At 36.8% G+C, this 24,045-nt stretch overlaps 1 protein-coding gene across 4 annotated transcripts in view; it reads left to right on the top strand.

Annotated features, from left to right (window-relative positions):
- Positions 1 to 24,045, top strand: part of NRK (Nik related kinase) — a 128,163-nt gene that overhangs the window by 64,004 nt on the left and 40,114 nt on the right. For all 4 annotated transcript variants that reach the window (XM_026488162.4, XM_057313442.1, XM_026488160.4 and 1 more), the window contains exons 5-13: positions 2,619 to 2,744; positions 6,085 to 6,195; positions 7,698 to 7,788; positions 10,439 to 10,569; positions 12,243 to 12,297; positions 19,032 to 19,110; positions 20,179 to 20,354; positions 21,925 to 21,988; positions 22,409 to 23,579. In XM_026488162.4, coding sequence (XP_026343947.1) covers positions 2,619 to 2,744; positions 6,085 to 6,195; positions 7,698 to 7,788; positions 10,439 to 10,569; positions 12,243 to 12,297; positions 19,032 to 19,110; positions 20,179 to 20,354; positions 21,925 to 21,988; positions 22,409 to 23,579 — 2,004 coding nt within the window. The remainder of the gene's footprint in view (positions 1 to 2,618; positions 2,745 to 6,084; positions 6,196 to 7,697; positions 7,789 to 10,438; positions 10,570 to 12,242; positions 12,298 to 19,031; positions 19,111 to 20,178; positions 20,355 to 21,924; positions 21,989 to 22,408; positions 23,580 to 24,045) is intronic.

Consider the following 24,045-nt stretch of genomic DNA (forward strand, 5'->3'; position numbering starts at 1 on the left):
AAGTTGCTGATGTTTGTAGATTAGGGCAAAAAGTGGAAAAAGGTGTATAGCTCTGATAACACTCTAATGCAAATGAGAAAGTCAAGTAACAAAGATACTGTATGATAATACCTTGCATTTATAACAGTCTTCTTTCAAGGACTTCAAAGAACTTTACATTAATTATCCCATTTGGCTCCATTAATGTTCCATGGAGATAGGTAATGGCAGCCAACTTCCATCAGATTTTTGAGGATAAATTCAATTTTGGGAAGATTAAGTAAATTTCCAACTTTTAGCTATTAGTGGTAAAACCCAGGTGTCCTAATGCCCAATGTAGATGTTTCTTTTTTTAGAGAGGGAGAGAAAGATGGGGTGGGGAGGGAAGGAAGTGGAAAGAGAGGGAGAGATAATCTTAAGCAGGCTCTGCACTGGGAGCCTGAGATCATGACCTGAGCCCAAATCAAGAGTTGGATGCTTAACTGAGCCACCCAGGTGCCCCTAGAGGCTCTTTTTTGATGACATCCTACTGTCTTCTACTAAAAATATCTCTTGAAATTATGTATTCTACCTTGGCAATCCCATAGAAAAGGAGAGCTTCAATTATCACTGTAGAGATAATCCTCAAAAATAGTACCTTTAGCCCTGACCTGTCCCCTGAGTGGCAGATCCATATCTTTAATCTGCACAATTCTAGGCATCCATAAAAAATAAGTGCATTTATGTTTATTGATATAGAAACATATCCTCTAGGTATTGAATAAGACATGCAAGTTGCAGAGTAGTGAGATATATATATTCTGGAAGAATAAAAATGATTGGAGGAATATATACTCAACTGTTGCCACTAATAGAAGGAAATATTCAGTGAGTATATAGCATTTACATATTTAACTTCATATATATATAAATACATTTTTCCCTATGTATCACTGGTGTGATTAAGAAAATAAATGACTTTAAGCATACCTTTATAAAAGATTAGCACAGATCAAACCTGTTCCTTTAAAATGCAATGAGGCATAAACCAAGTCAGTGTGGTATAGGCATAAGGATAGATATACAGATCAGTGGAATAAGACTGTTTCCATATATCTGTGGTCAATGAGTTTTTGACAAGGGTGCAAAGACAATTCATGGAGAAAAATAGTCTTTTCAACAAATAATGCTGAGACAACTAGATATCCACACATAAAAGAATTAACTTACACCCCTAGTTTATATGAAAATTAACTCAAAATGATCAAAAGTCAAAATGTGATAACTAGAGCTACAAAATGTTTAGAAGGAAACATTGGAATAAATCTTCATGACCTTAGATTTGGCAATGGATTCTTAGATATGACACCAAAAATAAAAACAATAAGACAAGAGATCAATAAACCAGACTTTATCAAAATTAAAAATTTTGTTTCTCAAAAGACACTATCAAGATAGTGAAAAGACAACCCACAGAATGGGAGAAAATGTTTGCAAATCATATACCTTATTAAGTACTTGGATCTAGAATATATAAATAAATCTTACGATTCAATAATAAAAAGACAAATAACCCAATTAGAAATAGGGGCAAAGGTTTTCAATTAGACATTCCTCTGAAGATCATATACAAATGGCTAACGAGTACATGAACAGATCATTAATATGATTAGTCATCAGGGAATTGCAAGGGAAAACCACAATGAGATACCACTTGAAACCCACTAGGATGGCTATAATAATAAAACAGAAAATAATAGGTGTTGGTGAGAGTATGGAGAAATTGGAAAGATCATTGCTCTTGGGAGTATGAATAGGTGCAGCATTTGGAAAACGATTTGGCATTTCATCAAAATGTTAAATACGGAGTTAGCATTTGACCTAACAATTCCACTACTGGGTATGACCAAAAGAAATAAAATCATATATTCACACAAAAACTTGATATGAATGCCCACAGCATCATTATTCATAATAGCCAAAAGGTGGAAATAACCCAAATGTCTTTCAACTGATTAGTGAAAATGAATAAAATAATAATATGTTCTATAATATGGATGAATCTTGGGAAAAAAAGTCGGAAAATTCCACATAGATGTCCAAGATAGATATATCTAAAGAAATAGAAAATATATGAGTGGTTCATTAAAGCTGGGATGTGTGTGTAGCAGAATTTGGGAGTGATAACTAAAGAGTATGAAGTTTCCTTTTGGGGTGATAAAAATGTTTTAAAATGGATTGTGGTGATGGTTGTATAATTCTGTAAATATACTAAAAACCATTGAATTTTACACTTTAAATGGATGAATTATAGGTATGTAAATCATATCTCAACAAAACTGCCACAAAATAAACAAAAATGTAACGATTCTATTCATTGAAAACTTTATGCAGTGGCGATTGCTGCTGGTTCAGGGATCACACTTTGAGAACCAATGAATTTAAAGGATCTTCAATTAAGCTTTGTTTTCTCCCAAATTCCCAGTTAACCAGAGGTCTCTGTTCTCCGACATTTCTAGTTGAGGTTTTATTATAAATTGCTCTGTGACATAATGGGTAGCCATAGGATTTCCTTTTTTCTACCATAGTTTAGAATCCCATAGTTATTAACTGGCATAGCTTAGGAGTTTTATTGTCTACTGTCTATTCTTATTCTGCAGGATGAGGAAGAGGATCTCAGAACTGAACTCAACCTTTTGAAGAAGTACTCCTTCCACAAAAACATTGTGTCCTTCTATGGTGCTTTTTTCAAGCTGAGCCCCTCTGGCCAGAGGCACCAGCTTTGGGTATGTATTTAATTACCTTGATCTTATTTCCTAAGACTAAGTCTCACTTGAGGAAATACATTTTCATAAGCTGAGATGTCACTTTTGTACTTTTGTGCACCACAGGAAAATTTAGGAACTCAACTGCTCAAAGTAGTATAGCAAACTGTGTTCTGATTCCTGGAGATGGAAGTGATAAATATGGAATAATTTCAGGAAACTTAAGTTCCTGGCAGGGGGTTTCAGGGTAAAATAGGGGAGGACTCAAATGAACACTGGGAATATCTAACATATTTCTTGTCAAATACAGTTTTGCTGCTTTTAACTTTTTATGTACATTTGCTGGTAATTTAGAGGTATGGCTAAGGAGACTACCTGATGGACTTAAAAATAATGACTGGATAAATATCAATCCTAATTAGCATTTGGCATGAACATATGGGTGCATTTAAATTTTTCTAAGTATATACACTTATGTTTAAACATAAATCCCAGGAGTTCTTTTCTAAATGTTAGTTGACTTATCCTTTCCTTAGCCTATTTATGCTATACTATCACAAATTACTGATCAATGAGATATAAGTTTTAGAGGGTATCTCAAACCTACACTACAGTTGCTAGAATTGTTGCTCCTTCCCACTATAGCAGAAATAGTCAAAAACAAGAAAATGAGCTTTGGTCAAAAATATGTTTATTTAAAAAGAGATATTTAGAACATAAGTGAGGTCAGTGTACACTTGCTGGCTACATTTCCATTTCCAGTTCAAGTCAAGAATAGCACTGTTGTTGTTTTTTTTTTTTTCAAAATAATAACCAAGACTTTTCAGAATCTTCAGTTGTCAAGGGAAGATTGTTACACTTCGTATAATGGACTTTGAAGGACAGTGGACATTATAGAAAGGTTTTCAACAAGGGATTGAATTGAGATAGTGGTTCTGAAACTTTAGCATGCATCAGGATCTTCTGGAAAGCCTGATAAAACACGGATGGCTGAGCTCCACCCATAGAGTTACTGATTCAGTTAGTATGGGGTGCGGGTCCATGAATTTGAACTTAACAAGTTCACAGGTGATATTGATGCTACTGGTCTGGGTACCACAGCTTGAGAACCTCGAATCTTCACTTTAACTCTATTTTCTTCCAAATGTCCAGTTAAGTATATCTTCTTTTGTCTGACAACCAGTTGACATTTTATTGCTGCACAGTTTTAATGGCTACTGGTATATTTTTGGCATACAAAATTTGTCTTTCTCTCTCTTTTTTTAAAGATTTTATTTATTTATTTGACAGAGAGAGAGACAGCCAGCAAGAGAGGGAACACAAGCAGGGGGAGTGGGAGAGGAAGAAGCAGGCTCCCAAAGGAGGAGCCTGATGTGGGGCTCGATTCCAGAATGCAGGGATCACGCCCTGAGCTGAAGGCAGACGCTTAATGACTGAGCCACCCAGGCGCCCCACAAAATTTGTCTTTCAATACATTTTTACTTACAAGGTTTTTTTTTCCTCTTAACTGTATAGCAATCTCCTTTTTGGATATATTTATCAGTACTCAATTCATTCAATCATTTAACATATTCATTCGGAACGATCTATTTGGGGTGCCTGGGTGGCTCAGTTGGTTAAGCATCTGCCTTTGGCTCAGATCATGGTCTCAGGGTCCTGGGATCGAGCCCCCCATTGGACTCCCTGCTCAGCAGGGAGCCGGCTTCTCCCTCTCCTTCTATCTGCAGCTCCCCCTGCTTGAGCATACATGCTCTCTCTCTCTGTCAAATAAATACATGAAATCTTAAAAAAAAAAAACCATCAATTTGTCACTCCTTCTGCTAGATTCTGGGCTTACATGGATGAGCTGAAGAGACATGTCCCTGACCCATAGGAACTTAAAATTCACTTGCAATATGAGTGAATGGCTTTAATTCAGGTTTGTCATGGTTTAAAATGAATCCCTTTTCTTCCAGTACCACAGATGTACCTTTTGTGCACATTTAATATAGTTAACATGAAAATTAAACTTGTGTGGCTTATCTGTATTATTGATTTTGTTAGTCTGTTTCTTCTCTTCTGTTTCGTGAGAGCATACTCAGGTGAAATACATGCAATAATATTAGTTGTTGTTAATTAAAAGAGTGATTTTCTGAAAAGAAAATGTTAGTATTCCAAAAGGAAATAAGGTATACTTTAAAATATTCATGATTTGGGGCGTATCTTTTTGGTTTCCTTCTTCTACAGCAAAAATTAACTAACTTGCCTACAGTTCAAAAAATGACATGTTTTGTTATATTTATATAGCAGTTTTGACACAGGCACTAATGCATAACCTTGTGCTTTATGAAAAGTTTGCTGGGTTGATTATAATAGATATATTCTCTTTCACATTGTCCAGTCCTCTAGTTAGCTAAAATGGGAAAGGAAATTTACTAGTTGGGCCCCTGATTCATTGATGGCAAAAAGATCGATTTTCTGAGAAATTGGTTTTATTAATAAAGTAATAAATGAATGAGATGCTGTCAATTATAATAGCCTTAAAATAGACTTTCCTTAGCAATAAAATCATTTGGGAAAAAAATGACTTATAGGAATGCAATTGATAGTTTCCCCCTCGGAATTATAGTTTGCCAGTATCTTAGGGGAAAATAATCTAGAACGTAAAATAAAAACAAAACAGCAATAAAAACAAATCTAGTCTTAATTTTGAGGGGTACATTCTTTTGAGATCCTTCTTTCCTGCTTTTTCACTTGCCATCAAACTGTTCCCTCAATGGTCTTTTCCCTTGAACTCCAGTCATCTCTCAGGCTTGTCTCCTGTACAAGCTTGTTTCTAAAGGCATGTGATCATTCTGTTTTCAATAATCTGAATGTTCTTCCTTCTCAGTATATTCAAACACTATCTATCCTTCAAGTCTTAGCTCAAATTCCACCTCCTAACCAAACCGAGGGCTTCAGAGGGGAGGGGCTTGGGGGATTGGGATAAGCCGGTGATGGGTATTAAGGAGGGCACATATTGCATGGTGCACTGGGTGTTATACACAAGTAATGAATCATGGAACATTGCATCAAAAACTGGGGATGTACTATATGGTGACTAATATAACAAAATAAAAATTATTTAAAAAAAATTCCACCTCCTAGTTAAATAACCCTGGTGTGATGCCTGCCTTTCCTCCTTCCACAGATCCTTGGATATGTTCCAACTCTTTTTAATTCCACTAGCCTTTAGAGACTTCCACCAGGCAATTGAGCCAGTCTTTGCAGTGTCTTAATCTCTAAACATCACATATAAATACAAGCCATATGGACTAAAACTCTCCAGATATTTTCAGAGAATTACTTTTTAATTCTTGACACTTTACTGGCTTCCCTGCAGATGGTGATGGAGTTATGTGCAGCAGGCTCTGTCACTGATGTAGTGAGAATGACCAGAAATCAGAGTTTGAAAGAAGATTGGATTGCTTATATCTGCCGAGAAATCCTTCAGGTGAGTCTTCATACAGTCATTCTTCCCTGGCCCTGAAAACACCTGGGAGTGATATATGCAATGTACCTTATACCTGCCTATATAGGGTAGTTTAAGAATTCTGAACATAACCTCTGGATCAAGATACCCAAAAAACCCAAATGGCTTTAGAGAGAGCAGATTTTCAGGTGATGTCCTTAACTTTAGGTAGATTGCAAGATGGGTAGCCAGGCCCTTCCAAATCATGGCCTTTAATGGCTCTGTCAGAGTTAGACTGTTATGTTCATTGGATCATGGAAATAACCACTTGGAATATTTATTACATTATTCGGACTTTTAGAGTTCTTTAAAAAAAAAAGTAGCACTATCATTAGAGATTAAGAAAAAGTGAGACGAAAGTCAGTGTTGTTTTACTGAATGGCCCCAAACCTTCCATAACCATTTTGCAAACAGATATCCTATTTGAATAATACCCTGCTTTAAAAACTTGTTTTATTTTGAATACCAAATTGGGTAAGAACAATCTTCTTAATCTACCACATTCAAATTTTTCTTCGTGGCTTAAGTGCTTAGGGTCACCAGAGGAGGATATTAACAGAACTGGATAGCACCACTGATATATAATGTTTGAATGTTCTTCCTCCCATCTTAATTGGATTCACTTGTGCTAATAGTGTAATTAGTTGAGTAAACTCTGGACTGAGTTTAAATTCTTGTTCACCATATATTAGCTTTGTGTCCTTGAATCAGTTACTTAATTTTTCAAGATCTCACTTTTCTTGACTGTAATATGGGGTGATATTAGTACCTTCCTCAAAGGATTGAAGTGTTGATTTCATAATTTTCTCTATGTAAAGCACTTAGCACAGTCCCTGGCAAAAGCTAAAATAAAATAAAGGACTCAATAATTATTAGCTGTTTTTACTGTCACTTCTATTATTAATCCCCAGTTATTATCTGGAGAAATCTCCCTGAAGCCAGGTCACGGGTTAAGCGGGTCACAGGTTAGTTTTAGTGGTGAGTGGGCTGGATCCAGCATGGTAAGCCAATACAAATTGCAAATGCTTTAAAATGAATTTCCATATTCCCCCAAATTCTCAGCCTACAAGGTTGACTAGAAAATATTTTGGATTAAACAAATGGTTGGATGAAGAATAGAGTAAAACAATGACTGAGCTATGATATTTAAGATGTCCAGGTCTTCACTCTTATGGTTAGTTGGAAATATGGAGACTAGAAAGGAAGGTAAATGGCCCAATGTATACAAACATTACTTTTTGGTGTTCTTTTCCTTTCATGGGTGTCCTGATTTATTTTCCTTTCCTTATAGCCAAAAGTAGTATTTCTGGGAACTGGTTGTAGTAATTCCAGCCTAAAGAAAGAATTTTGTCTGAAAAATGCAAATCTGGGCCATTTTTCTTACCAAAAGTTCTTCCAAAAATACTAAGAACAGTACCAGAAAAAGAGAAAATATATATACTGGCTGTGACTTTCTAAATAAATATATATCTATCTATGCGCAGGGCTTAGCTCATCTTCATGCACACCGTGTAATTCACCGGGACATCAAAGGTCAGAATGTGCTACTGACTCATAATGCTGAAGTAAAACTTGGTAAGTTTGTTCTTGTACTTTAAGTGAGGCCTCCAATATTTTAATGGAGAAGAATCCTGTAAGACAACTGTGTTTTTTATCATGTCACTGGACAATATCCTCTACTTATTTAGGCTGTGTTTTCCTTGCTTACAAAACCAGTCAAAATTTGGAAATTTGTTTGGGGAGGGAGGTGGAGCAGAAGAAAAACGCACCTTTTACTGCTTCTCTGAAATCATGTAGTTAAAAGCTTTTAAGTTATAATGGAAGGCTTACATTTTGGTAATTGTTTTACTCTCTATTAAGTATAGATATTATATTTATTTGAGTAATTGAATTGAGTATTTATTGTGTGCAAGGTTCTGTGCCATGAACAAGGAAACAAAAAGGCAATTCTTCCACATCACAAAATCATATTTTCCAAATAATATCAAAGAACTTTTAAATTACTTAAGTACAAATTGCTTCTTTGGAATTTTCCTTCAAATATTTAAAGAACTGATATCAGTTGCTCCCATAATATCCAAATCAAGTTCAGAATTAGAAATCAAAAGACCAGAAAGTCCCTGGCTTTCTATTCCAGGATTCAAAATGGCATAATTTATTTGAAAAGAACTACACATATTGTCTCACAGGCACACAGAGCACAACTTACTGCATCTTTTAATGTTTAAAATAAATATCGTTGGTTGGTTTATAAATAATACCATATGAATAATGTCAGTACTATGCAATGGCAGATAACCTCATTGATATAGAATATAAATCACTGGTTATTAAATCTTATATTATTTTTAAATGACAATCTATTCTTGCCTACCATGCCTCTAGCATGACCTTAAGATAGTTCCCATTTTCCTGATGAACAAAAACTACCACAGCAGAAATTTTGTTCATTCATTGACTAGAATATTTGTGGAAGAATCTTGAGGTAATTGTTCTTGAAATAAGAAAAAAAGTAATTTCAAGAAAATGTATTATGTCTTATGTGTCTAAAAGCTACAAAGCTAGCATAACGTAATTTTAAGACCCTGTTAATATATAAGGGGAATTTGGATCTCACATTCAAATGCGAGATAGTCTGTCACAAAGATAGTCTGTCACAAAGCTACATACACACTATGTTCACATGTGGCAGCACTCCCATATATTTGGGTCAGGTTTCTGGCCAACTCTACCATTTGCAACACGGAAGAGACATTGTAAGTAAATGAAGAGCCACTGAAAAGTCTGTCACAAAGTCCATGCACTAAAGCTTATGTACTTTACTCTGTAGGAGAGACCTTTTAGCACTGCATTAGAATTTAATCAGGCTTATTTTACATACAACCATTATACATTGGGTTTTACATTTCTCAGATTCCAGTATATTTTGAAGCAACATATTGTAAGGAGAAGGTTGCAGAAGGCAAACCCAAGGACATCAGAGGGAGCATTGAAAGGAAAGAGACTGGAAAGTGATTGTATTGTAATTGCAATTGATCAATAATCCTTACATTCTGGTACCTAGGTTATTAAAGAAAGGTTAAACTATGCCATTGTTGAGATCTCATCTCTACTTTTATCTAAATTTCAAGCTTTTCTTTTTTCCTTTTCTTCCATCCATCACTCTTCTTCTAGTCTTTTCCCCTTTCATTTTCTTCCCTGAATGTCATGTGTATTAGCTCATGGCCTTCATAGGTATCTCTTGGCCCTTGAAGTTGGCCCTCAGGGGATAGTAAGAACACTGAACTTTGATTTAATGTATTCTCAAAAAAAAATCTAGATAAGAAGATTGTTCAACACCCAATAATGATTTTCACATATTACAGACATTTCTTGTTTTGTTAAATCCTTCCTTAAAGACTACTGTAAACTCTTTTTAATTTTTCATTTCTTCTCCTAAGTACTTCAAACTACTGTTCAGTCAGTGTTATTCTCCATCCTTTAGATTCCTGGAAACCATTCTAAATTAGAAAATCTACTTCATTTTTCATCCCTGAAAAAATTCATCTACTTTCATTTTTCATCTTATTTTTTCTGGACTAAATAACCCCAGTCTACTTCAGCCTTTTTTTTCTGTCTGTTACTGAGGATACCATACTAAATATTTTCATATAATGTATCCCACAGATGAATAGAAGACTGAACTTTTATAGTCTAAGCTAAGATATAGATACCACAGTAAATATTTGCATCTGATTCAGAAGATCTGTAGAAGAACTTAAACTAAATTCTAGCAGAAAACTCATTTTTCTTCATTGGTGAAATAGGACTTTCTAATGTCATGAGCAAGGCTTCCTAATAAACTACTAATAGGTTTTAGATTTCTTAGATGTTGCTTATAGTGCTGGTCTTCCTCCAGCTTGGTGGCAGGTCCAAACACTACATATGTTATCACTTCAGAGGTTCAGGGTATACTGATGGAACTTTATTTTTAATATTCATGGTGAACTTTCAGCCAAACCTACTGTAGATTTATAATAGTACTTCTGAGTTTCTTTCCAACATAAATAGCAGCAAAAGCCTATTTCCCAGTATTCCTGGAGTAGACTTCATGGTAAAGTTTTCTGGGCTGGAATGAAAATCTGTTATCCATTGTGGATTTTGTATTGGCTTTCCAAGTTAAAGCAATAACTTATTGAGCTTTTTGTTACTGATTAATTATTTTGACATATGCTGAATTTTGCAGTGGATTTTGGAGTGAGTGCCCAGGTGAGCAGAACTAATGGGAGGAGAAATAGTTTCATTGGAACACCATATTGGATGGCACCTGAGGTGATTGACTGTGATGAAGATCCGAGACGTTCCTATGATTACAGAGTAAGTGTGAGGATTCAGATAGTGGGAATCAAAGTTTGGAAAGGACTTTTGACTAATGTTTATTTTTAGATGATGAAAGAATAAAAAGCGGGCAACTCTAATTCATTCATTCATGTTAAACTCTAATAAGAAATACAAGCTGCTATTCATATATGTGGTTTGATTATATGCATAAATATAATATTTTCTAAGAATGTAGACAAAGTAGACCATTGGGAATTATCTATATTTGAGGAAGAATGTCTAGTTCATGTTGCTTGCAACTTCTTGGGGAAAATATTATATTATGTGGCTTTATATGGAAATTTAACTTCCAGGGCAAAGAACCTTGCAAACTTAAAAATGAATGAATGTAAAGCCAATTATTAATCCCCACAGTAACTTAGCTCCAAAAAGAAAAAAAATAATAATTTGATTACTCAGGGTAATGGAGAAAATCCTTGTCATGGTTCACCTCCAAACCACTGAAAATCAGTGGAATAGACAAATTAAGTAACAATTCATGCTATTTATTAAAATTTCCACTGAAACTGCAATTTAGACAATATACATCTACATACACATTTCAAAAAAGCTGATGTGGAAAGAAAACTCTCCATTTGCTATAGACTGGAAAAACCACACTCACTCTTCACATCGTAAGTCATCCAAACAATTCATTGTGGTTTTTGTTGTGTGGAACCTAGGACTCAATACTTGAAGTTGATTAATTCAAGTCTCATCTCTTTTCCCTTTCCCTTAAATGCCCTCTGCTTGATCTGTAAGTGAATCTATTGAGAGCTTATAGTCTAGTACTATTACAGGCTATGGAGACTATGGAAGCATAATGTTCTTTTAAGTGGCTTGCTGTCAAAAACTTTTAAGTGGATGCCTTATACTTGTACAACTTTTTGCAGTCTTCCAAGGACTTTCACTTATATTAATTATTTATTTTTAATTTTAGCCCCATGTAAATTGAAAGAAAGCTTCAACTTACACCATCACAAGCTAAGAAATCTAACGAGATTCTCAGAATTCAGTTAACTTGTGTAGGAGTCATCCAGCCAGGCAGTGAGTGTACCTCCAGCCCTGTGCCCTTTCCACATTCTAAAAAACAAAGTGCAGTTAATAGCAAGGATAATTTCCTTGAGCCTCTTAGAATATAATTTCCCAGAATAACAATAATTATATTCTCAATTTACTATATTCGAGGAACTGACTGCCTTTATATATGTTATTTCATTTAATACTCATATCAGTGCTATGAGATGGATATCATTATTATCTCCATTTTATAGAGAGTGAAACTGACGTACAGAGAGTTAAATCATTTAAAATCATTTAAATCATTTACCTAAGATGGCACAGCTAATACATCTATGTGATAGGATTTCTTCACAGCAAGCTCCTTTTGCTATTTCAGTTAAGGCAACAATAGTGATGCATTCAAGATGAATTTTCCTTACACTGAACCCTGTCCCATATCATCCTGTTGTGTAGTGCAGTCACCGGTTCATCACAAGCTCAGATAACGTCTTCCTATAATGCCAGCCTATAATGAAGGTTCATTGTAGAAAACCCATAAAATGATTCTGACTTTGACAGTCCCCCATCCAAAGATTGTTTTGAGATTCTAAATACTATTAGTTTCCCATTGTTTAATGACTTTTTGGGGTCATTTTTCTCTTTTGCAGAGTGATGTGTGGTCTGTGGGAATCACTGCTATTGAAATGGCCGAGGGGGCTCCTCGTGAGTAAAAATGTTTATTTATTAAAAAGTTGGAGAAGCATGCCGTGCAAATCTGCCACTTGTACCAGTCAGCTTGTACTGGTCACACGGTGCCACATTATTGCCAAACTGTAAATGGTGGCCTTTTCAGCGATTATCAAATGTTCTAGTCAGAATGTCCAGGTAGATCTATAAAGAGTTTAATATATCTATTGAGTGTTGTTTCAATTTAGCCTCAAAGTATTTGTTACTGATAGTCCTGACTAATGATAATCTAAAGCCATTCCAGTACATAGTGATCGGTGGAATATTTAGATTCCAGAACATTTAAAGCCACACACTGGTACTGCTTCAGAATGTGATAGTTAAGAAAATCTTCCAGTGTTTCAATGATTTGAACTAATCCTCAACCTTGGGAAGTCAGATTTTTGTTTTGTTTTTTTTTCATTTGAAGTCAGTCCAGCTCACCTTTGGTGACTTCCTTGCTCCTTTTAGCCACTCCCGGGCCCTTAATTGTTCAGAAGGCTCAATTTCTTCTTGTTTCTCCCTCATCTCCATCATTTAAATGATCTGTTAGCATCCGGTTCTCTCAGGACACTGCTTTCTGAGACAAAAATGAAAATGAATGTGAACTTGGATATAAATGATTGATAACCATCTAATGTATGACCCCCATAAGCAGAGTATATTTACTGTCTTCAATATCTAAATCTAAAGATATAAATCATAAATACATTCCTGGTATTGTTGGATGAGAAGTGAGAGAAATGCCTGGACTGTCTTTTGGGGAACAGGCAAGTGGGGGTGGAATTTCTTTGTGTCCACCTTTCTAAGGAGATCCTGTGGGTTCCTATGTTCCTGCATGCTCTATCCGCACAATGTCCACCCAACAAGCTTTATAAATTCGGACTATCTTAGTACTGTGTTTCAAGGCCAATGGGAGTAATTTCAAGGGGTAGAAATAGTGATAACATGATTGTTAAGAATTCCTGGTGTCCCTTAGAATATCACAGAAGAGGCTTAGATTAAATCTGCAACAGATATGAAGATCAAGTTGCTGCTGCCTCTCTTTTAGTGCTCCCCAAAACTACAAAGTATCTATGTTGGGTGAATAAAAAAATCAATGATGGAAAAATTATATGCACCGCATATATAAAATTGAAATAAGAATGGGAAGATGCATATTATTCCTCCTCATCTCTTGATTATTTGCTTTTGTGAACATTATTAGATTATATTAGATTGATCAGCAGCTTCTCCTCCTCTTTTTCTATCCCTTTCTCCTCCCTCTTCCCCTCCCCTTTCTCCTCCTTCTCTTTCTCTTCTCTTTTCCTCCTCCTCTTCCTCCTTTCTTCTTCCTCTTCCTCTTCTCTCTCCTCACAATTTCATATGAGTATTGATGCATGTTTTTATTTAGAATACATGACTGCATCAAGTAGTATATTTTTTTCTATTGTTTCTGAATGTTCCTTACCATTTCTTTTCAAAAAACTAGCTTTCTACATTTTGCAGATTTGTATTTCCTTGTTCATCTTTATTTTGTTTCACTTTTTAATTCCAAAATATTAAATCATGGGAGAAAACTCACAGAAGGAGTACAGAGGAATTTTTAAATTTTTTATTATGTTATGTTAGTCACCATACAGTACATCCTTAGTTTTTTTTTAATGTTTTTTTATTATATTATGTTAGTCACCATACAGTACATCCCTGGTTTCTGATGTAAAGTCCGATGATTCATTAGTTGCGTATAACACCCAGTGCACCATGCAATATGTACCCTCCTTACTACCCATCACCAGCCTATCCCAGTCCCCCACCCCCCTCCCCTCTGAAGCTCTCAGTTTGTTTCCCAGAGTCCATAGTCTCTCGTGGTTTATTCCCCCTTCTGTTCCCCCCCACACATTCTTCCCTTCCTTCTCCTACCAATCTCCCTGCTATTCAAGACTGTATCCTTGGATCTAATATTTGCAAATTGCACTATGATGTGACGTGGTGTAGGCCTGTTCTCATTGATCTTGGGTGGGGTCCTCCCCGCTTCTTGGACAGGAATGCTTGTTTCCTTTGCCAGATTAGGGAAGTTCTCAGCTACCATTTTTTCAAATATCTCTTCTAGACCTCTCTCTTTCTCCACCCCCTCGGGGATGCTGATGATTCTGACATTGTAATGTTTCATTGAGTCAATAATCTCCCGTAATCTACATTCTTGAGATTGGATTTTTTTGAGCCAAGTTTCCGTTTTTTCCTTCTTTTCTATCATCCCATCTTCCAATTCACTAATTCGTTATTCTGTCTCATTTATCCTGGCTGTCAGAGTGTCTAGTTTAGACTGCATTTGATTCATAGTATTTTTAATTTCTGCCAGATTCACTCTCATTTCTGCCCTTGGAGATTCTATATTCTTGTTAATATTTTCGTTAATATTTTTTTCAAGCCTACACATCATCTTGACCATTGTTACTCTGAACTCCATTTCTGACAATTTGGTTATATCCATATCCATCAGTTCTGTGGCAGAGGCCACAGTCTCTGTCTCCTTCCTTTGCTGGAGGGGATTCCTCCTCCTTGTCATTCTGACGAGGAGAGGTTCTGGGGATGCCCAGAGCCCAAATTATTGACCAGGACCCAGGCAATGTGCATTTGTTTTATAGGGACCTTAGGGATGTGGGCTTCTTGATTTTTCAGCCTGCCTTCTGGGGGAGGGGCCTGCCACGCTGATGCTCAGGGAACCCTGTTTGGGTAGAGTTGCCCCATCCCCTGCGAGGGGGGGTGGGGATGGGCACAATGCGAACCTGTATTTCAGGGCTTTTGTTCTCTGGCGGCTTTCCCTGGCAGTTTTCTGTGACTCTTCTGAGAGTCAGAGCAGCAGTGGCCTTATCCTAGCATCTGTCTCAGAACAGAGAGATCGCAGTCAGCTCTCCACAGAGCTCTCCTGGCCGCTTTAACTCCTGTTTCTGTCGGTTCTGCTAAAAACCCCCGCAGCGTCCCAGGTTGTGCGCCCCACAACCGCTCTCCCAGCCCTTGCTCCCAGGGCCACAAGTCTCTGTCCTTTGTGCTTCTAACACCGCCAGCCGCCCCGGGTCCCGCGCACGCTCCCGAGCTCCCTGTTTCAGTGTGGTCCGCGCGTGCTCCAGATCTCTGGTTTCAGTCTAGTTCGAGTGAGCGCTCCGGAGCTCCGGTTTTCAGTCTGGTCACACGCCCGTTCCCAGGCTCACAGTCTCCATCTGCTTTCTCTCAGGTGTCGGTCCGTGAGTCCGGCCCGCTCCCCAGTACAAGTGGCTACTGCTTCCCGGCGCCCGAGCGCGGTGGCTCCCTCCCTCTTCCGTTTATCTTCCGATATCTGTGTGTGGATTCATGGCTCCCCGCTTCGTACCTCAATACTCAGTGCCGGAGATGTTTATTCGTAGAGATCCAGATGTATCTTCCTACGTATCAGTCTGATTTCGTGGGTGTTCAGGATAGTCTGGTAGATATCCAGCTCAATTCAGGGGACCAGCTGAATAAAGGTCCCCTACTTCTCCACCATCTTTTTTTCTCCAGTCCAGAGGAGTTTTGCATGGAGTACACAAATGGCAAACTTCTTACAAAATATGTGTAAGGACCAGGAGATTCTTAATTCACAATGAGAAAAAAAAATAGGACCAACACGCCTAACTAAATAATTGGAATGCTGCCACTTTGATCATAAGCAACTTGAAATAGCCACACTGCTAAAACATTGGTTTTTCGCTAGCCTCCTATATTGCCTGGAGTATTACTTTGGATGGAAATGATTGTCATTAATTTAACCACAGAAATCCTCCAGGTTTTGATAATTATAATGTCAGAGGGGGTGGCCCTCCAAAGTGACAATTATATGATAATTGCCTCTGACGTCCAGACAACAAAATTTCTTTCTTTCTTTGGCGAGTTTCTCCCAGAGAAGTAAAAAGAAAGGGAGAATAACTTCTCACTGAAAGGGTGCTGTAGAGGCTCTCAGAGGGAAGATCTGTATCATTCCACACCAGGACCTTCTTAAGTGCTTGGGTTCATTCTTCTTTCTTTTGTTTCTTAAATTCCACATATGACTGAAATCAAGTGGTGTCTGTCTTTCTTTGACTTACTTCACTTAGCATTATACCCTCTATGAAATGTATTTTTAAAGGATATTTGCTATTTCAAAGGAATGAGACTCTAATGGTGAAATATTTAGGCATGTTAGATATGGATAAAGGGAGCTTTTACTGGCATTCTTAAAATTAGACTATATAGGAAACATATACTGTTTGACATAGCTCTTGTACTCACATGTTCCATTCTTTTGTGGACTTCTCATTTCCCTTAATGAAAACTTCCCTAGTCTATACTCTAACTCTTGACCCCTGGGGGTGTTGATAGTTGACTGTATGATGCTCAAATGTTAATAAATGACAACTGCTTAATATTATACAAACTCACTTAAAATATGTTTAAAGACAGAATCTGATGACTGACTGGACAGAGTAAAGGAATGCAAAGAATCAAGTATAATCCTCATCTTTTTAATTAATTAATTAATTAATTTGAGAGAGAGGAGAGAGAGCATGTGAAAGAAAGTGTGCATGCAGATGCAAGCCCATGAGTTGGGGAAGGGGTGGCAGATGGGGAGTGAAAGGGAGAGGGAGAGAATCTCAAGCAGACTCTGAACTGAGCCTGATGCAGGGCTCGATCTCAGGACGCTGAGATCATGACCTGAGCCAAAACAGAGTTGAAGGCTTAACCGACTGAGCCACCCGGGCACCCCTGATCCTGGTCTTTTCAGTTTGGGGATAATTCTGCCCTCAATTTTAAACCTGTACCTCTATTAATTTATATCTATATAATTGAAAAAAAGCTTGACCTTTGAACAATTGCCTTTATATCACTCTAATGAAATAACCCTGGGGAGTTTTTCCTACTATTATAAGAGGCCAGTTTGGCACTATAGTTTTTCTGGATATGTATTTTGGAGGAGAAAGGGTAACTCTAAAGAGTCATTAATATCAAATTGTTCTCACATGAATGACACACTTGTAGTATTAGACGAAATTTGTTGGTGAGGATGTGGAGAAAAAGGAACCCTCTTGTACTATTGGTGGGAATGCAAACTGGTACAGCCACTGTGGAAAACAGTATGAAGGTTCCTCAAAAAGTTAAAAACAGAACTACCCTATGATCCAATAATTTCAGTACTGTGTATTTACCAAAAAACTACAAAAACATTAATTTGAGAGGATATATGCACCCCCTACATTAATTGAAGATTATTTACAATAGCCAAATTATGAAAGTTCCCATTGATAGATGAGTGGATAAAGAAGATGTGGCATACACACACACACACACACACACACACATATACACACACATGAATATTATTCAGCCATAAAAAAGAATGAAATCTTGCCATTTACAACAACACGAATGGAGCTAGGGAGTATTATGCTAAGTGAAGTCAGTCAGAGAAAGACAAATACCATATGATTTCACTCATGTGGAATTTAAGAAACAAGACCAGCAAGCAAAAAGAGAGAGAGAGCAACCAAAAAACAGACTCTCACTCTAGAAGACAAGCTGATGGTTACCAGAGGGGAAGGGAGGTGGGAGAATGGGTGAAATAGGTGAAGAGGATTAAGAGTACACTTATTACAAGCACTGAGTAATGTAGAGAATTGTTAAATCATTATACTGTATACCTGAAACTAATATCATATTGTGTGCTAACTATACTGGAGTTAAAATTAAAAACTTAATAAAATTTAAAAATATATCAAGAAAAAAGAAATGTAAGCTATAGCTCTCCTTTGGGGATTTTTTGCACTGCCAGTTTTCTTTAATCAAAACTCAAGAGGAAATAAGTGAAGTGAAACACATATTTAAGTGCTTATTAAGAAAGCTTACAGAAAATTCTCAGACCAAGAAGGTAATGAATTTATATAGCACATAATGGAATAGGTTTTTCTTTGTATAGCTGTGTGTTTCAAAAGGTGAATGGAAGTCCTGTAATTTGGCACAGACTTCAAGTGTCAGATACTTAATCTTTATTATAATACAAATACCTAATATTTATTAAGTGCCTACTCTATGACAGACACTTTTACATGTAGGTTAATCCTCATGGCAACTCTTTGAAGGAATTCTTGATTTTTTTTTCAGATAAAGAAACCAAGGCACAGATAGGTTAAGTAATTTGCCCGAGGTCACAAAGGAAGAGCTAGGATTTGAACCCAGGTGATCTTACTTTAGAGGATGTGTTTTAATAGTTGCACTATATCTACCTCTTTTCCTAGGACTGTCAGTTTTCAAAACAGATTTTTCTCATCTTTTTAGACTGCTAAATCATTCTTTATATATTATCGTGCTTAGCTATTAATTCGGTTGACTTTTTTAACCCTATAATTACATATTTCAATTTTATAAGCATAGATACCCACAACGCAAAATATAGAAGAGTATTTGTCTCTATATTTTGTTTACTTCTCTAGATAGAAATCACCATACATTTTGAAATTTTTATCCAGTGTAGTTTATTATTAATTTGCCACACTTGGCAATGGTGCAGCTTGAGGATCTTATATAATGGACCGTTTGCATTAAAATTAACTTTTCTTGTAACTACATTATTTTGTAACTATTTATTCCTTAGTGTTTATTCAACATGATATGTGAAAGAACACTGAGAACCCCCTCTGGAATGAGGAGTGTGCTCTGTTGTTACCCTTTTCATTCATTCTAAACTTATCTATTTTCCTTTGCAGCCCTGTGTAACCTTCAGCCTTTGGAAGCCCTCTTTGTTATTTTGCGGGAATCTGCCCCCAAAGTCAAATCCAGTGGCTGGTAAAGATGAATGACTCAATCTCCTAGACACATTAATTTGACATTTTTTATGTAGCAAATGAGTTTTAATTAATTTTTTAGTCCTGTTTCAACATCTTTGTTAGACAGTATTTCCTGAAAACTAATACGTTAAGTAGGAGGTTTTAATGATTAGTGTTCATTAAGAGCTAGCTAGCTAACTTGACATAAGTAATACCTTCCACAGTATATTATGATGACATCACTGCCCTGGAATTAATGGCATGTTCAGTTGTTTCTCCATTAATGGCATAGACCAATAGAAATCATTTGTGACATTTCTCACTGTGCCTAGATAGGGAGTCAGTGATTGTGATACACAGCTCAGTTGTTCAGCCCCTTAAACTAAACATCCACTGACTTAGAGAAGAGGATTTGTTCTCCCAGGGTGTTATAGCACAACTAACTTGGGAACCCTTTATACTGAAGCTTCTTGATTGAGTGTCAGAAGCTCTTGCTTATTCTTAGTATTTATTGCTTGCCCTCCTGAAAGTAGTGGCTATGATTTGATTGCTGACATTTTTCCTTGTGATTCAATTTAACCCTTCCCACAGATTCAGGCTTTCTGGACTCTTCTGTATTCATGGGCCATTTTATAAGATTAGTTAGTCCTGGTGCTATTAACACCTTTTTTTGGATCATCACATTTACAACTATGTTGTTCAAAATGCCTGTAGTCAAGTGAAACATTCAGACTTCAAAGTATGACTTCTGTGGGCTGACCAATCTACATACGTGTTCTACATATATCCATTAACCATTCTATTGCCATCCCACCACTTGACTTTTTACCATGTACACGCTTCTGAACTCATTGAAGTTTCTGCTACTATTTAAATGCCATTGACTCTGGCTCATCTGAGGTATGAGTGATATTGTTGTATAATGTATATTGTTAAGCTGCAGCACATATGGCAATTGAAAAGACAATTATAACTAGAGGCAACTCTCTCAAAAAATATGACCTGCAGAGTGGCATGTGTGTGAGGGTGGGAGAAGATATGGCAGGCCTGTGAATGCTCTTTTATCCCTTTGACTTATTTCTTTTAGGTCTCGCAAGTTCCACAATTTCATGGAAAAGTGCATGATAAAAAATTTCCTATTTCGTCCTACTTCTGCAAACATGCTTCATCACCCTTTTGTTCGGAATATAAAAAATGAAGGACACGTTGTTGAGTCACTGAAGAAGCATCTTACTGGAATCATTAAAAAGAGACAGAAAAAAGGTCGGAATATGTCAACTTTCATTTACTGGAATGAATATTTAGATGAGAGCAGAGTTTATTCATTTTTGTCAGAAAAAATAATATTTAAGAATTAAATTGAAAGTAAAGATTCTGAGGCCTTCCAAATTTAGTCTTTCCACTAATATGCCATATGCAGTTAATTAATTATCTCTTACCTGATCATCTGTATATATATGATTATAAATTGTTGCCAATTACAACTGGCAAGTCTTCATATTTATAAAAACCTTGAAAGCATCAAGAAGAATTTTGTGATGTGCCAATTTTATTTTAAGAAAGTTCCTAACTAAAAAGATAAAATAAATAAAAAGGTAATAAAATCTATATCTTACTGTTCTTTTTTGGTTGATATTTTAATTAACTCCAGTGAGATATATAGATTTGTAATTATCTATTCACTTAATCTTGAAGTAATTTCTGTGTACCATACTTTGTTTTATGCACTAATCTCCAACTACAAGAAGTAATTAAAAGGACTAATTTATACAACTAAAAGTTAGTTTCTATATATTAATGCCAAAAATTGCAGGATGGACTTTCATCAAATCCAGATTAAACTACTTAGGAAGTTTCAACTTTGTATTGTATGGCATATTCCACATTTAATTTGGGGCACCATAGGCAGTGTTGATAGTGGTGATATAGTGGAAAAGGGGAAACTGGAAACGTAGTAGTCATCCTCAGGATAGCTACAGGATTGACTGCAGTAGAGTTTCTTCCATCTACATAACTATATGTATCCTATTTTGGAGTGAGAAGCAGCAGAAATTAATTTATTTAACCATAGGTGAAAATTCATTGGACCAGCATCACAAAAACCAGCTAGTCTCAAATGGGGGCAGAAAGAACCATTTCTACTTGAGAATTTGTTAATTTCCAGAGTTGCAAGACTTCCAAAATGTTACCTGCAGGAAAAGTCACATTTATGTGGGAATTACATCGATGTAAATACAGTTGCCCTAAACAATTTTATTTAGAAAATTCAAAAGAACACTCTTGTTTGTAAACTTCTATATTTCAGTAGAGCATAGCTGAAATGAAAGAAGCTGAACATGTTGAATGTGTTAAGCGTAAAATCCAGAATTTAGATTTTTACCTTCTCATTGGAAAGAGCAAAGATCTTGATCTTCATTTTCAATGATCTTCATTGAAAGGACCAAAGATAGGGTAGGCCCAAGCCATAAAGTCCTCACATATAGATCACACACCTTTAAGCCATGTTCAACACCCATCTATAGAGTTTTTCTTGTTTCTTTCTCCCTTTGTCTTTCTCAATTATTTCTCTTTAGAATTGCAGCTACCAAATTGCTAACTTTCCTTTCCTGTGCCCAGAGAAATTAGTCTGTATGCAATAGCTTCACTGCACTGCAAAACTGGGCCTAGGAACTAGGATATTGTCCATATTACCAACCAAGTGTGATTTGAAGGGTTACCCTCTTTTCCTTGTAATTCACTTGGCATCCTGAGCATTAAAGGGTGAAAATTCACTAAGGTAGATTACACTAATCTCTGCTCATTTTTCTCGTTATTTTTTCTCTTTTATAAAAAGGAATACCTCTGATCTTTGAAAGAGAAGAAGCTATTAAGGAGCAATACACCATGAGAAGATTCAGGTGTGTTAGATAAATTATAAATATAATTTGTTGTTAGCAGTTTATGTAAGATGGTTGATTCTATAGTGTTGGCATTTGACTCAGAAGAGCTTAATCCCTTCTGATACAACAAGTAACAGCTCTCTATATTTTCAAAAGATATTCAAATGGAAATGTTGAGGAAAAATTGTTATTACTACTCAAATATTCTTTAATTTCTGGCAATAGAATGATCAAGTAGATTATTAGATAATTAATATTGAGTATATTAATAATACAAAGACTATTTCAGATATTACAGGAATGATTCAAAAAAGATTTACTGAAAATATCTTTATTGCACAAAATTACCATTTTTAAAAATAAAAGCATTTCCCTCAAGTGGCTTCACTCCACTGACAATTCTTACTATATAGCAATTATTTGTATGTTTATTTCTAGAGGACCTTCTTGTACTCATGAGCTTCTGAGACTGCCAACCAGCAGTAGATGCAGACCACTTAGAGTTCTGCATGGAGAACCCTCTCAGCCAAGGTGGTTACCTGATCGAGAAGAGCCACAGGTCCAGGCACTTCAGCATCTACAGGGAGCAGCCAGGGTGTTCATGCCACTACAGGCTCAGGACAATGCACCTAGGCCTCTACAGGGGCAAGCCCAGGCACCTCAGAGACTGCAAGGGGCAGCTCGGGTGTTTATGCCACTACAGGCTCAGGTTAAGGCTAAGGCATCTAGGCCCCTACAGATGCAGATTAAGGCACCTCCACGACTAAGGAGGGCAGCCTGGATGCTCATGCCACTACAGGCTCAGGTTAAGGCACCTAGGCCTCTACAGGTACAGGCCCAGGTACCAAAAGAGCAGCAGGCTCAGGCCCAGCCCCAGACAGCAGAAGAGCCACAGGATCTGGACCAGGTACCAGAGGAATTTCAGGGGCAAGATCAGCTACCTGAACAACAACAAAGGCAGGGTCAGGCCCCTGAACAACAGCAGAGGCAGAACCAGGTACCTGAACAGCAGCTGGAGCAGAACCAGTTACCCGAACAGCCAGAAGTACAGGAACGGGCTGCTGAGCCCACCCAGGCAGAGACTGAGTCAGAGGAACCTGAGTCATTACGAGTACATGCCCAGGTGTTCCTGCCCCTATTGTCACAGAACCACCATGTGCTGTTGCCACTACATTTGGATACTCAGGTACTCATTCCAGTAGAGGGGCAAACTGAAGGGTCGCCTCAAGCACAGGCCTGGGCGCTAGAGCCCCCACAGGCAGTTGGCTCAGTTCAAGAGCTGATAGAGGGACTATCAAGAGACTTACTTCGAGCACCAAACTCACGTAACTCAAAGCCACTTGGTCCACTGCAAACCTTGATGGAAAACCTGTCTTCAAACATGTTTTACTCTCAACCAGAGCAGGCACGGAAGAAAAAATCAAAAGTTTCTAGTTTAAGGCAGGCTTTGGCAAAAAGACTATCACCAAAGAGGTTCCGGGCAAAGTTATCACGGAGACCTGAAGAGTTTGAGCTCTCAGATTTAGAAGCCTGCAGGCGAAGAAGGCGCCAGCGGAGATGGGAGGATATCTTTAATCAACATGAGGAAGATTTGAGACAAGTTGCAAATGTAAGAGTTTCTGATATTTTTACTGAATCAAATATGCAGAGAAAATGCGCTAGTTCATGCTCATGTTTCCTTATGTTATGACCAAATGAAATAAATATTCCTTGTGTCCCAGAGAAGATTAAATAATTTGTACTTCAAATAAATTGTCTTAACATTTTCAGATAATTATGACTAAATTTGAAAAAGAAAAATTGGCTTGAATGATTCAGGTAATTGTTTAGTGTCTTTGTAGAGATATAGCTTTAATTATTAACCAATAAAGGGACAACATAAGGACATTTAAAATTACTATTTTGGATCTTTGAAAATTACTGTCATAGTTCAAAATTTCAAATATAAGTCATTAAAGTAAACACATAAAATAACTTTGGTTTTGTTCCCTAACCTCTAAGTTAATTTGTCTTTCTTCCCATAGAATGCAGAACTGTTCTATTTAAGTGAATTTTTAATTTTTAATTTCAGGATG

Source organism: Ursus arctos, chromosome X, assembly GCF_023065955.2.
Source record: "Ursus arctos isolate Adak ecotype North America chromosome X, UrsArc2.0, whole genome shotgun sequence".
In the NCBI taxonomy this organism is placed as follows: Eukaryota; Metazoa; Chordata; class Mammalia; order Carnivora; family Ursidae; genus Ursus; species Ursus arctos.